The sequence below is a fragment of the Mesoplodon densirostris genome, chromosome 19, assembly GCF_025265405.1.
Source record: "Mesoplodon densirostris isolate mMesDen1 chromosome 19, mMesDen1 primary haplotype, whole genome shotgun sequence".
Taxonomy (NCBI): domain Eukaryota; kingdom Metazoa; phylum Chordata; class Mammalia; order Artiodactyla; family Ziphiidae; genus Mesoplodon; species Mesoplodon densirostris.
Window position 1 is genome coordinate 7,095,253 of NC_082679.1, and position 13,510 is coordinate 7,108,762.

General features: G+C 52.0%; 1 protein-coding gene across 1 annotated transcript in view; it reads right to left on the reverse strand.

The window, feature by feature from the left end:
• The window catches only part of AP2A1 (adaptor related protein complex 2 subunit alpha 1), a 36,102-nt gene that overhangs the window by 11,383 nt on the left and 11,209 nt on the right, over window positions 1-13,510 (reverse strand). The window contains exons 2-6 of the mRNA XM_060085105.1: window positions 11,944-12,012; window positions 11,671-11,813; window positions 10,937-11,130; window positions 618-747; window positions 23-124 (exon numbers count right to left, since the gene is read on the reverse strand). Of these exons, the coding sequence (XP_059941088.1) occupies window positions 23-124; window positions 618-747; window positions 10,937-11,130; window positions 11,671-11,813; window positions 11,944-12,012 (638 nt within the window). The remainder of the gene's footprint in view (window positions 1-22; window positions 125-617; window positions 748-10,936; window positions 11,131-11,670; window positions 11,814-11,943; window positions 12,013-13,510) is intronic.

Sequence of the window (13,510 nt, forward strand, 5' to 3'; positions counted from 1 at the left end):
CTGGCGCTGATACCACACCCACCCGGCTCAGGCGAGACACGGCCAGGGAGATGCATGTCTTGAAGTCATCCGGGTTCTTCTTGCAGAGACAAGTGATGAGGCTGACAGCGGCTGTGACCACGCCCTGTAGGGGCAGACGAGTGGCAGGTCAGGGCCCTCGGGGGAGGGTCACACTGGGGACAAGTGTCCAGGCTGTGGTTCTGAGAGTAGAGGTGCAGGAGCACTTGGGGCTGGGGTGGCCTGAGGGGTGCGCTTGGCTATGTACAGGTGTCCTGGTGGCTGTTTCACGGCTTGGGGACCATGAGGGACTGGAGCACTGCGGGTAGCGACAGAGGTCAGCGTCTCTGTGCTGGTTGGGCAGGCGATGGGGGAATCTCTGGGTGTCGGAAACAGAGGCTGGGATTTTTCTGAGGGGCTGGGTGAGTGATGGGTGTTGGGGACACTGGACAGGAACCTCGGGCATCCAGGTGGGTGTCAGTGACAGAAGTGGGGCGCCCTGGGCATTCAGGTAAGAATCAGGGCAGAGGAGGGGGGCCCCAGGCATCAGGTGGCTGCCAAGGGTGGTGGGTCTTGGGGGCAGTGGTCCAGGGTCCCTGGGCACCAGGCAGGGGTCTCACCATGTGCTGGTCGTTGAGCAGGTGCACCACACGGGCCGTCCACTCACCCATGGGCACCAGGTCGGGTGAGGCCTTGTAGAGCCGCAGCAGGCACAGGGCTGCACTCTGCTTCACACTGTCCATGCTGTCCCTGCCGGGACACAAGGTGGGGTGGGAATGGGGGGTCAGCGTGACCACGATCTTGCACAACTCCCCCCTCCTCTCTCGCTCCTCCCAGGAAGGGTGTCCAACAAGAGGCGGAAAAAGCCCGGCAGACCCAAGAACCCATCTGGTGCTGCCCTCACTGCCCATCGGGCCTCAGTTTCTTCATCTGCAAAATGGGTTGCATCCCAGTAACCCCACGGGGTCATGGGCAGGGCCGAGCAAAATGCCAAGCGTGGCTCTGCACTTTCATTCAGTTACCGTCCACTTATTGAGCGCCTACTGGGAACCGGGCACTGCTGTCGGCTCTGTGGACAGAGTGGTGGACAAACTGGTCCAAAGTGTGTCCTCACAGGGACTTCCCTGGTTGTCCAGTGGTTAAGAATCCGCCTTCCAATGCAGGGTACACGGGTTCGATCCCTGCTCGGGGAACTAAGATCACACAGGCTGCAGGGCAACTAAGCCCGCATGCTGCAACTACTGAGCCCACGTGCTCTGGAACCCACGTGCCACAACTAGAGAGAAGCCCTTGCGCCACAACGAAGAGTCCGCGCACTGCGATGAAAGATCCTGTACACTGCAACTAAGACTTGATGCAGCCAAAATAAATAAATAATCCACAGAGTATCAGATAAAGTTGTTCTTTCTTAAAAAGAACACAAAAACAGCTTACATTCTCACCAGGGCAGCCGGCATCCTACAACAGATACTGCCCAGGTTCAGTGCTACAGAGCAAACTAGGGCAGGCACTCTGGGGATGCTATTTTGGGTTTTTGTTTTTGTTTAATTTTTTATTTTAATTAATTAATTAATTTTTTGGCTGCGTTGGGTCTTCGTTGCTGCACACGGGCTTTCTCTAGTTGAGGTGAGCGGGGGCTACTCTTCGTTGCGGTGCACGGGCTTCTCATTGCGGCGGCTTATTTTCTTGCAGAGCACGGGCTCTAGGTGCGCGGGCTTCGGTAGTTGCAGCACTTGGGCTCAGGAGTTGTGTCTCGAGGGCTCCAGAGCGCAGGCTCAGTATTTGTGGCGCACGGGCTTAGTTGCTCCGCGGCATGTGGGATCTTCCCAGACCAGGGCTTGAACCCGTGTCCCTTGCATTGGCAGGCGGATTCTTAACCACTGCACCACCAGGGAAGTCCCTGAGGACGCTATTTTGGATGAAGGTCTCACTAACAAGGCGCCAGGTAAACAGAAAGCTGAGAGAAAAGACTAAAAATCTGCACAGAATGTTCCCAGCAGAGAGAAGAGCCTGTGGAGGCCTCGAGGCAGACAGGCCTGTGTGTGGAAGGAGCTTGGAGGAGTCTTGTGTGGCTGGAGACAGGACAGAGCAGGGGCTGAGGGCCAGACCGTGTGGGGCCTTGCAGGCCATTGTGAGGATGATGCTTTTACCCAGCGGGAGATGGAGCCGCTGCAGGTGACAAGCAGGGAAGCTATGATACTAAGGCAACAGCAGTAACAGCTACCACCCAGGGCCCTTCCGGTCTGCTCGGCCCCGGTACAGGCACTGGCTCATTCATTTTATCTCCACAACAAACCGAGAAAATAGGTACTACTATGGACCACTGTCCCCAGATCTGACTTATGTTTTTAAAAGGTCCCTCTGCGGCTGTGTGGAGGAGACGGTGGGAGGCCGGGGCGGGGGCGGGGGGAGGTGACAGCAATAGACCAGGCAGGAGGTGACAGGAGACGACAGTGCCTCAGACCCCGCTGCAGCCGCGCAGGTGAGAAGTGGCTCTGTTCTGATACACTGTTCCTATGAGGTGGTGGAGACAGAAGAAGGGACAAGGTGACCCTCAAGTTTCTGACCTGAGGGACCTGGCGAGTGGTGAGACCATTTGTTGGGTGGGGACCTGAGGCAAGATGGCGGGTGGGGCGCTGAGTGGGACCCAAGTCTGATACTGAACAGATACGAAATTGACATGCTAACGAGACACCCAGTGGGGCCCTGGACCCACAGGGCTGCGTGGCCTCTGGCAAGTGCCCTTCCCTCTCTGAGCCTCCATAATGTCCTTCATAAAATGGGAACCCTACTCCCCTCTTCAGAGGAGAGGAAGCCTGTCAAACACTGTGGTGGGCTGAATAATGCCCCCCCCCCCGCCGACACGTCCACATCCTAATGTCCAGACTCTGTGAATGTGTTCCCTTATGTTCAAAGGGGACTTTGCAGATATGATGAAATCAGGGATCTTGAGATGATCCTGGATTACCCAGGTGAGCCCTAAATGTAACCACAAGGTCCTTAGAAGAGAGAAGGAGGAAGATCAGAGTCAGAGAGATGCAAGGACAGATACAGAGATCAGAGAGACGATGCTACCCTGCTGATTAAAGATGGAAGGGGCCATGAGCCATGGGATGCAGGCAGCCTCTAGAAGCTGGAAAAGACCTGGAAACACCTTGATTTTAGCCCAGTGAAGCCTCACTGTGGACTTCTGACCTCCAGAACTGTAGGAGAATCAACGTGTGTTTTAAGCCCCTAACTTGTGGTCATGGGTTACAGTGGCCACAGGAAACTGAACAGGCACTGGGTGAGCACAGAGCCTGGTAGCCAGCAGTGTGCCACCCCAGAGGGCTGAGTTCACGGCCCGGTCAGTACCCAGGTCCCAGCATCACGAAGAGTGTGAAGTGTAACAGTGTTCTAGAAAGTACTCCCTGGTCTCTGGGGTCAGACACGCCTGCTTGTGGGGCGTGATTTGGGGATAAGGCATTGACCCTCTCTGACTGGCAATTTCCTCCTGGGGAAAATGAGGACCCCCACAGACTGGGGGATGAAGAAGTGAACCTGGGTATCGCGGCCTCGAGCACAGAATGGGTCCTAGGAGTTGTCTCGACCACGCAGACTGGGCCTTACAGTGACATTTTCCCAGAAAGGACCCAACAGAAACACAGGGGAGGGTCCCAGGAAGGATGGGTGAAACTGCAGGAGTCAAAGGCCAGGTGAAAAGATGTTTTACTGGATGTGTAGGAGAAACATGAATTTCATGGACATGGCGGCTCCGTTTTCTCCCGTCAGCTAGGCAGACTCGTGTGTGTCGGCCAGGCTGGGGAGATGGGAGACTTCGGGTGCCGTGGCCACGGGTGGACACGGACACAGGCCGTCAGAAAAGGAGCTGGGCTACCCCTGGTCAGGTAGCTGCTGTAAGGGATGCGGACCTAGACCAGCAATTCTGCTCCCAGACACCTGCCCTGGGGAAAGGCACACACAACATGCTCAAGGTCATGGCATAGGAAAGATCATATTAAAACGAGAAACCAGCAGAAGGTCTGCCCACAGCGACGCTCCAAGAAGGGTGGTCTTTCCCCCATCATCATCATAGCTCACACCCCATGAGGCCTGCCTCTGGCCCAGGCTCTAAGAGCTTCTACATAGTAACACGTTTAATCCTCAGAACAGCCCTCTGAGGAGGTGGATTCTATTATCATCTCCGTGACAGGTAAGGAAACGTCCAGGAGAATCCCAAATAAAAGAATAAGAGCGGGGACTTCCCTGGTGGTCCAGTGGTTGAGAATCCGTCTTCCAATACAGGGGACGCGGGTTCGATCCCTGGCCAGGGAACCTGTAGGATCCTACATGCCGTGGGGCAACCGGGCCCGCGCAACAACTACTGAGACCGCGCACCACAACTAGACAGAAACCTGCGTGCTGCAACGAAAGACCCCGCATGCCACAACGAAGGTCCCGCGTGCTGCAGCTAAGAGCCAATGCAGCCAAATAAATTAATTAAATAAATAAATATTTTTTTAAAAAAGAATAAGAGCGATTGATCAACTTGGTTACGTTACACAGAGATTGTGATACTATGTAGGTAAAGTTGAAAGCTACATAATATAGGGGGGTGTGCCTGGGTGTAAAAGGACAAAATGTACATGGGAATAAGCACCATCAGACTCGGGGCACCCGGAGGAAAGGCCAGATGGAGAGATGACATGAGGGACCCGAAGGGGAAATTCAACCGCAGCTGTTTTCTTTCTTTCTTTCTTTCTTTCTTTTTTTTTTTGAAACAAGGCGTAATACCTTATGACCCAGCAATTTCATGCCCAGGCAGCTCCGCAACAGAACCGAAAACAGAGTTCACACAAATGCGTGCATTATTCAATACAGCCGAAAGGTGGAAACTTGGTGATGAACGGAGAAATAAATTGTGGTCCATCCATACAGTGGAATGTTATTATTGGCTCATAAAAAAGGAATGAAGCCCTGACACATACTACAATAGGGATGAACCTCAAAAACATTATGCCAAGAGAAAAGAAGCCAGACACAAAGGCTGCATACTGTGTGATTCCATTTATCCGAAATGTCCAGAATAGGCAAATCTTTAGAGACAGAGAGCATAGTAGAGATTGCCTGGGGCTGGGGAGAGAGGGTCTGGGGAATGACTGCTGATGGGCACAGGGCTTCTTTTTTGGGTGATGGAAATGTTCTGCAATTACATAGTGGGGATGCTTGAACAACATTGAGAATGGACTAAAGACCACCGAACTGTACACTTTAAAGTGCTTAAAATGGTGACCTTTATGTTATGTGAATTTTATCTCAAATTAAAAAAAAGAAAAAAACTACCTAAAAAAACAGTAACCCAGAGTTTCCTGGTGGTCTAGTGGTTAGGATTCTGGGCTTTCACTGCCGTGGCCCAGGTTCAGTCCCCGGCCAGGGAATATCCACAAGCCACGCGGTGCAGCCCAAACCAGAACAAAACAAAAAATCAAAAACATAAAAACAGTTCCTCTGTGCCCCAGTCACTGTCAAGGTCAAGTTTCCAGTGCTGAGAGCCCAGCCTATAGTCAGACAAGCCCACTGTGGCCTGTGACTTTGGCAGGGCAGGGCCCCTTGTGTGAAACAGGGACATCACCTGTGCTCATATATGTTTGTCACACTGGCTTCTTTCTCAGCCCTCAGAGGTGCCAAGTTCTCCCCAATCAGGGTGACTGGCCACCTGACTCAGCCAAGCCAATGCCAGCTGCCTGTCCTGATCTTAAAGAAACAGTCAGCAGCATTCACCATGGCTGACCACTCCCTCCTCCATGAAAGTTTCTTCTCCAAGCTCCGAGCCACAGCCCATTCTGCATTTTCCTCCCTCTCTCTGGCCAGACTTCCACACGCTGGATCACCCCAGCCCTCAGCCTTTGGTCTCTTCTCTTCTCTGGTCACATCCTGCCTGAGGGACCTCATCCGGCCGTGGCTTTAATTATCATCCACCCTGCGCTGTCCCATCTGGTGGCCCCCAGCGACACGAAGCTACCGAGCACTTGAACGGAGTGAGTCCAGACTGAGATGACATGTGTGTAAATCACACAGTGGTTTCAGACTTAACGCAAAAAATATTGGATAATGTGTATGTTGATCCAATGTCAAAATGATTCTGGATGGATCAGGTGAGATTAAAATATTAAAATTAGATGGGGAATTCCTCTGGCGGTCCAGTGGTTAGGACCCTGAGCTTCCACTGCAGGGGGCACAGGTTTAATGCCTGGTGGGGAAACTAAGATCCCGTGTGCCACACGGTGCAACCAAAAATTAAAAAAAAAAAAAGAAATTAGTTTTACTTTTTTTAAATTAATTAATTAATTTATTTTTGGCTGTACTGGGTCTTCATCACTGCACGCGGGCTCTTCTCTGGTTGTGTTGAGCGGGGGCTACTCTTTGTTGCGGTGGGCAGGCTTCTCAATGCAGTGGCTTCTCTCGTTGTGGAGCACGGGCTCTAGGCATGCAGGCTTCAGTAGTTGTGGCGCACAGGCTTAGTAGCTGTGGCTCATGGGCTCTAGAGCATGGGCTCAGTAGCTGTGGTGCACGGGGTTAGTTGCTCTGCAGCATGTGGGATCTTCCCGGACCAGGGCTCGAACCCGTGTCCCCTGCATTGGCAAGCGGATTCTTAACCACTGCACCACCAGGGAACCCGTGTCCCGTGCACTGGCAGGCGGATTCTTAACCACTGCACCACCACGGAAGTCCCTACTTATTTGTTTTGACTTTGTCTACTAGGCATCTCAGATTCAACATGGCCAAAGCCAACTCTGGATCCTCCCCCTCCTTCACTTGGTTCTCCCCCACTCCCTCCTCCATTATTCATCCACCTGTTCAACTTCACTCCTCTCTCTCTCTTACACCATACACAATCAGTACTGTCGTCTTTCCTTCCAAAACATACAGCTCTAGCAACCATTTTCTGCAACAACCCTGGTCCCAGCCACCATCAGCTCTGCCCAGGATGGCAACAGACATCTCAGTGGTCTCCCTGCTACCACGCTTGGTGCCCCCAACAGTCTCTAGGCTACTTGAATCTAAGGATCATGTTCTTTCATTGGTTCTGGTATATTCTTAGCCATAATCTGTTCAAACACTGCCTCTGTTATGATTCTCTCCCTTCTCTCTTTCTAGAACTCTAAAGAGTGTTGTTAGATTTTATCTCCCTTGACTCTTAACCTCTCTTTTAAATTTTTCCATCTCTTTGTTTCTCTGGGCTGCATTCTGATTAATTTCTCCAGTTCTTCTGCCTTGGTTTGGTTCTGTCTACTCTGCTGCTAAACTAGACCACTTAATTTTTTTTTTAATTTAAATGTTGTCCATTTCTTTTAAAAAAATGCTCACACTTCATTCCATTTTTAAATTGTTCTCTTTTTTCTTGAAACATATTAAGCATACTCATCTTACATTCTGTATGAAAACTCCAATCCAACTGTTATTTTCCATTTTCTTTCTGCTGGTTCTCCCTCACGGTGCCTTGCGTCTTGTGTTTAGTCATTTCCGACTGTGAGCTACTCATGTAACTTGGAGCTTCATCTGTGGAAATCATTGAGGCCTATGGTGAAAGTGGGTTTCTCCCAAAAAGACTTGTTTGTTTCTGTCCAGCACTGGGGTACTAGCAGTTTGTGTCACTTACGCTAAAGTTTGGCTTAAGGTCCTATGGATGACCCACGAAGGGGAAAATCGGACTGAACACCAGTGTGTGGGCTGTTCCATGCCAAAGTTCAAAAAGGGTAATTTTGCTATAGACCCTAAGGGGATTTATTTCTAGGTCACCCTCACTTTGAAGTGTGGCCTCTGGAGTCCCTGCTTGAACCAGTTTGTCTCCTGTTCCCAGAGGCTACAGGGCCCCAAAACCAATACTTAAGTTCATCCAGGTCAGCAAATGCCCTAAGCAAAATCCAGCTTAGGCACTCTGCTCACCTCCCTGGGTGTCAGGCTCCTCTTGGCTTGTGGCCTGTGTGTCTCCTTGTTTTCTTGCTAGCTCATGAATACATTGAAGAATATTTCCTTTCTTCTTTTAACCCACATTGATAACTGGGTTTTGGGGAGACCCTCAGGCAGGAATCTAGCCCACAAGCTGCCAGAAATACAAGTCCTACCTTCTCCCACACCAGGTTGAGTGATCTTTTAAAAATACAGAGGCTTCATAAATAAACAAACAAACAAACAAATAAATAAGCCAAAAACAAACAAACAAAAAAACAGGGGCAGGCTTCCCTGGTGGCGCAGTGGTTAAGAATCTGCCTGCCAATGCAGGGGACACGGGTTTGGTCCCTGGTCTGGGAAGATCCCACTTGCCACGGAGCAACTAGGCCCGTGAGCCACAACTACTGAGCCTGCGCGTCTGGAGCTTGTGCTCCACAACAAGAGAGGCCACGACAGTGAGAGGCCCGCGCACCGCGATGAAGAGTGGCCCCTGCTCGCCGCAACTAGAGAAAGCCCTCGCACAGAAATGAAGACCCAACACAGCCAAAAATAAATAAATAAAATTTTAAAACATTAAAAAAAAAAAAAAAAAACAGGGGCTTCCCTGATGGTGCAGTGGTTAAGAATCTGCCTGCCAATGCAGGGGGCACGGGTTCGAGCCGCGGTCCGGGAAGATCTCACATGCTGAGGAGTAACTAAGCCCGTGTGCCACAACTACTGAGCCTGCACTCTAGAGTCTATGAGCCACAACTACTGAAGCCCGTGCGCCTAGAGCCCATGCTCTGCAACAAGAGAAGCCACCACAATGAGAAGCCCGAGCCCTACAATGAAGAGTAGTTCCCACTCACCACAACTAGAGAAAGCCCATGTGCAGCAACGAAAACCCAATGCAGCCAAAAATTAAAAATAAGTAAAAATTAAAGATAAAATAAAATAAAAAAACAAAGCCAAGCATGTCATTTATCTGCTCAAAACACACCTATTGCCTCCCAGTTTCAATTAGAATAAATCCATACTCCCCTTATTCTCTCGCTTGTTCACCACAGTCAAGCCAGAGACACTATCTCTTGGTTCCCTGAATGTACAAAGCTCATGCCTACCTCAGGGCCTTTGTACTTGCTGCTCCTTTTGTTTGGAGCACTACTCCAACCTTTTTTTTTTTCTAACATCTTTATTGGGGTATAATTGCTCTACATTGTTGTGTTAGTTGCTGCTGTATAACAAAGTGAATCAGCTATAGGCATACATATATCCCCATATCCCCTCCCTCTTGCGTCTCCCTCCCACCCTCCCTATCCCACCTTTCTAGGTGGTCACAAAGCACTGAGCTGATCTCCCTGCGCTATGCAGCTGCTTCCCACTAGCTAGCTATTTTACAGTTGGTAGTATATATATGTCCATGCCACTCTCTCACTTCGTCCCAGCTTACTCTTCCCCCTCCCTGCGTCCTCAAGTCCATTCTCTGCATCTGCGTCTTTATTCCTGTCCCGTCCCTGGGTTCTTCAGAACCATTTTTTTTTAGATTCCATATATATGTGTTAGCATATGGTATTTGTTTTTCTCTTTCTGACTTACTTCACTCTGTATGACAGACTCTAGGTCCATCCACCTCACTACAAATAACTCAATTTCATTTCCTTTTATGGCTGAGTAATATTCCATTGTATATATGTGCCACATCTTCTTTATCCATTCATCTGTCGATGGACACTCAGGTTGCTTCCATATCCTGGCTTTGTAAATAGTGCTGCAATGAACATTATGGTACATGACTCTTTTTGAATTATGGTTTTTTCAGGGTATATGCCCAGTAGTGGGATTGCTGGGTCGTATGGTAGTTTTATTTTTAGTTTTTTTTAAGGAACCACCATACTGTTGTCCATAGTGGCTGTATCAATTTACATTCCCACCAACAGTGCAAGAGGGTTCCCTTTTCTCCACACCCTCTTCAGCATCGATTGTTTGTAGATTTTTTGGTGATGGCCACTCTGACTGGTGTGAGGAGATACCTTCCAACATTTCTGAATGACTGTCTTCTCCTCATCATTCCAGTCTCAAATTACATGTCACCTTTTGCAGAGACCCTCCCTGATAAGTCTGACTTAAGTAGCCTTCCCCACCATCTCTGCTGCCCCCCACTACCCTGTTTTGTTTTCTTCAGAGGAATTGTCACTATCCGAACTCAACTCACTTCTTTGCCTATGTGTTTGCTCTTTGGATTCCCCCCGAGATGTAAGCTCCCCGAGAATGGGCATGACTGTCTCTGCTGCTCCCTCCTGCCTTCCCACACCCAGAACAGTGCCCGGCACATTGCAGGTGCTCAAGAAGTGTTTGCTGAACAACCTCCTGCTTCAGAAAGATCACACAGGCTGATCCACCACCCTTCACGCCTTTCCCTTTTCCACAGCCAACTCCTCCACACCCAGGTCTCAGCCTGATCCCACTTCCTCTGAGAAGCACCCCCTGATCCCCCAGGCTAGGTCAGGCATGCCTACTACATGCCCTGTGGGCTTCTGCACCCCATAGCATGGTTCTGAGAGGAAATATATGTTTCATTCTGAAATTATTCAGTCGATGTTTATCCCCCACTCTAGCCCGTGAACACTGGGAGGATGACCATGTCTGTTTCTGGTCATGGCTACATCCCCAGCAATCAGCATGGCGCCTCGCACATATACGCTCAACAGATGTTGGTTGAATGAATGAATGGAGAAGAGGCAGAAGTTCTGGAGGGCTGTCACCGACATAACTTAAGGTTATCACCTCTTCTTTACTAGATGTTAAAGGTCAATCAGACAGACATCCCACTGGCTTTGTTGGGAAGCTGCCTTACACTGCCGAGTCACTTTGGTGAGATGACAAGAGACAACCATGGGGCTGCCACCAGAATCATAGTGGTGCCAAGCCCGGCTGGGAGACCCTGGGCAGGTGACACAGCCTCTCTGACCCTCAAACTGGGTTGGGTCTTGTCTACCCCATCCCCCAACCTGGGTCCCCAACGCCTCACCCAGCCACCAAGATGCGAGGGATGTCAGCGGCAAAGGCCTCGCCCATCTCACGGCTGCCCACGTTGGCAATGCAGTGCAGGGCCAGGCACATGAAGGTGGGGTTGCGGCTGGCCAGGTCATTCTTGATGGCGTTGTTGATGAGCCGGATCAGCTCCGAGTTGGAGTTCACCAGCACCGAGATGAACAGGTAACCCTGGGTTGGGGAGGGAGGTGGGGGGCTTGGAGCCTTGTGGTTAACTGGCCCTAGACCCCAACCCTCAACGGTGGAGTCTGCACTTCCGGTCCCTCCTCCCTCAGATGCAGGATCCAGGCCCCGGCCACGCCCCCCTCAGACCCAGGATCCAGGCCCCCAGACCCTCCCCCCTCAGACCCAGGAGTCCAGGCCCCCAGACCCTCCTCCCTCAGATCCAGGAGTCCCCGCCCCCAACCCCTCCTCCCTCAGACCCAGGAGTCCAGGCCCCCTGGCCCCTCCTCCCTTAGACCCAGGATCCAGGCCCCCAGACCCTCCCCCCTCAGACTCCAGGCCCCGGCCCCTCCTCTCTTAGACCCAGGATCCAGGCCCCCGGCCCCTCCCTCCTCAGACCCAGGAGTCCCCGCCCCCAACCCCTCCTCCCTCAGACCCAGGATCCAGGCCCCCGGCCCCTCCCACCTCAGACCCAGGATCCAGGCCCCCGGCCCCTCCCCCCTCAGACCCAGGAGTCCAGGCCCCCGGCCCCTCCCCGCTCAGACTCACTATCTGCTTCTCCGTGTACTTGTTGGAGCTCAGCAGGTTCACGGCCTCCATGTGCCCAAAGTCGATGTCGTGGCCGAGCAGGAAAATGAAGAGCAGTTTACACACATACTTTTTCTTGCTGTAGCCGTCCAAGGCTTTGTCACCTGGGGCCAGAGGAAGGAAGAAAGGGGAGGCAAAAATGAGGAAGGATCATACCTACAAGTCCCAGGTATCCCAGCCCCAGCGCACAGCCCGCTCCTCCCACAGACCCAGGAGCCTGGGCCCCCAGCATACCCTTGAACTTGGAGCGGATGTTGGCCAGTTCCTTGTTGATTCTCTTAATCTCCGCCTCCTTGCTCTTACCTGGAAGGAAGAAGGCAGGACAGGTCAGGAGGGTCCCAGAGAGTTGAGCCACCTGCCCTCACTTTCCTGGGCAAGGTCCTTCCGGCTGGAAGGTCAGACTCTCCCCACCCTGGGGCTCCAGGCCCAGGGGGCTTAGGCAAGGCCTGGGCCCTGTCTCTAGCTGGGAGCTTCCAGGAGGTGGGAACCTCGGCTCTTTGGTCCCTACCACCCAGAGGAGAAGCCCAGCACACACTCTGGGGCGCTCCCTGCCTCCCTCCCTCTTCCAGCTCCTGTCCCACCCACGGCTCCGGTTACCACTGCACCAGCCCCCAGCTGAAATATGCCCCTGGCAGGAAATATGGAATGAATGAATGAATGCAGAGATCGGCTGCCTTCGAACTGGCCCCCTGGACCCTCACCCTGACCACACCCCCAGAGCTCAGTGTCTCCTGAAAACTGCTCGGCCTGCACCTTCCCAATTCCAGCCAGTTGCCAGGCATTGGGTCCTGAGCTCCCGGCTCCCCACCTCCGCCCGCCCAGCCAGATCACTGTGGCAGCCTCCTTTCTGGCATCCCTGCTTCCCACTGGGGGGATTCCACCCCGTGGCTACCAAGCCCTCTGGCCCTGCCCTGGCCACCCAACCAGTGTCACCCCTCACCATCTTGCTGTGTGTCCCCACCTCGCAGGCCTCCGTCAGTTCCAGGGACAATTCACACTCCTTCCCACCTCCACGGCCTTTGCACATGCTGTGCCCTCCACCTGCCCATCTATCCAGTTATCTTCTCATCACTTGGGTCTCAGCTCTTGTCACCTCCTCCAAGACGCCTTTCTTGACCAATTCTCTATTTATTTATTATTGTTATTTTTTGGCCGTGCCACACAGCTTGTGCGATCTTAGTTCCCCAACCAGATATCGAACCAGGGGCCCTGGCAGTGCAAGTGCGGAGTCCTAACCACTGGACTGCCACAAAATTCCCTCTTGGCCAGTTCTTTAAAGTCAGTGCCTTCTTCTTCTGTTTCCATCATTTAAAAAAAATGTCCTGGGACTTCCCTGGTGGTCCAGCGGTTAAGGCTCCGGGCTCCCGGGCTTCCCTGGTGGCACAGTGGTTAAGAATCCGCCTGACAATGCAGGGGACATGGGTTCGATCCCTGGTCCGGGAAGATCACACATGCTGCGGAGCAACTAAGCCTGTGTGCCACAACTACTGAGCCTGCGCCCTAGAGCCTGCAAGCCACAACTACTGAGCCCAAGTGCCTACAGCCCGTTCTCCACAACAAGAGAGGCCACTGCCATGAGAAGCCCCCGCTCACCGCAACTAGAGAAAGCCCATGCACAGAAACAAAGACCCCAATGCAGCCAAAAATAAAATAAATAAAATAAATTTCTAAAAAATAAATTAAAAAAAGAAAAGGAAAAAAAGACTCCGTGCTCCCAGTGCAGGGCGCCCGGGTTTGATCCCTGGTAAGGGAACTAGACCCTGCATGCCACAACTAAAGACCCAGTGCAGCCAAATAAATA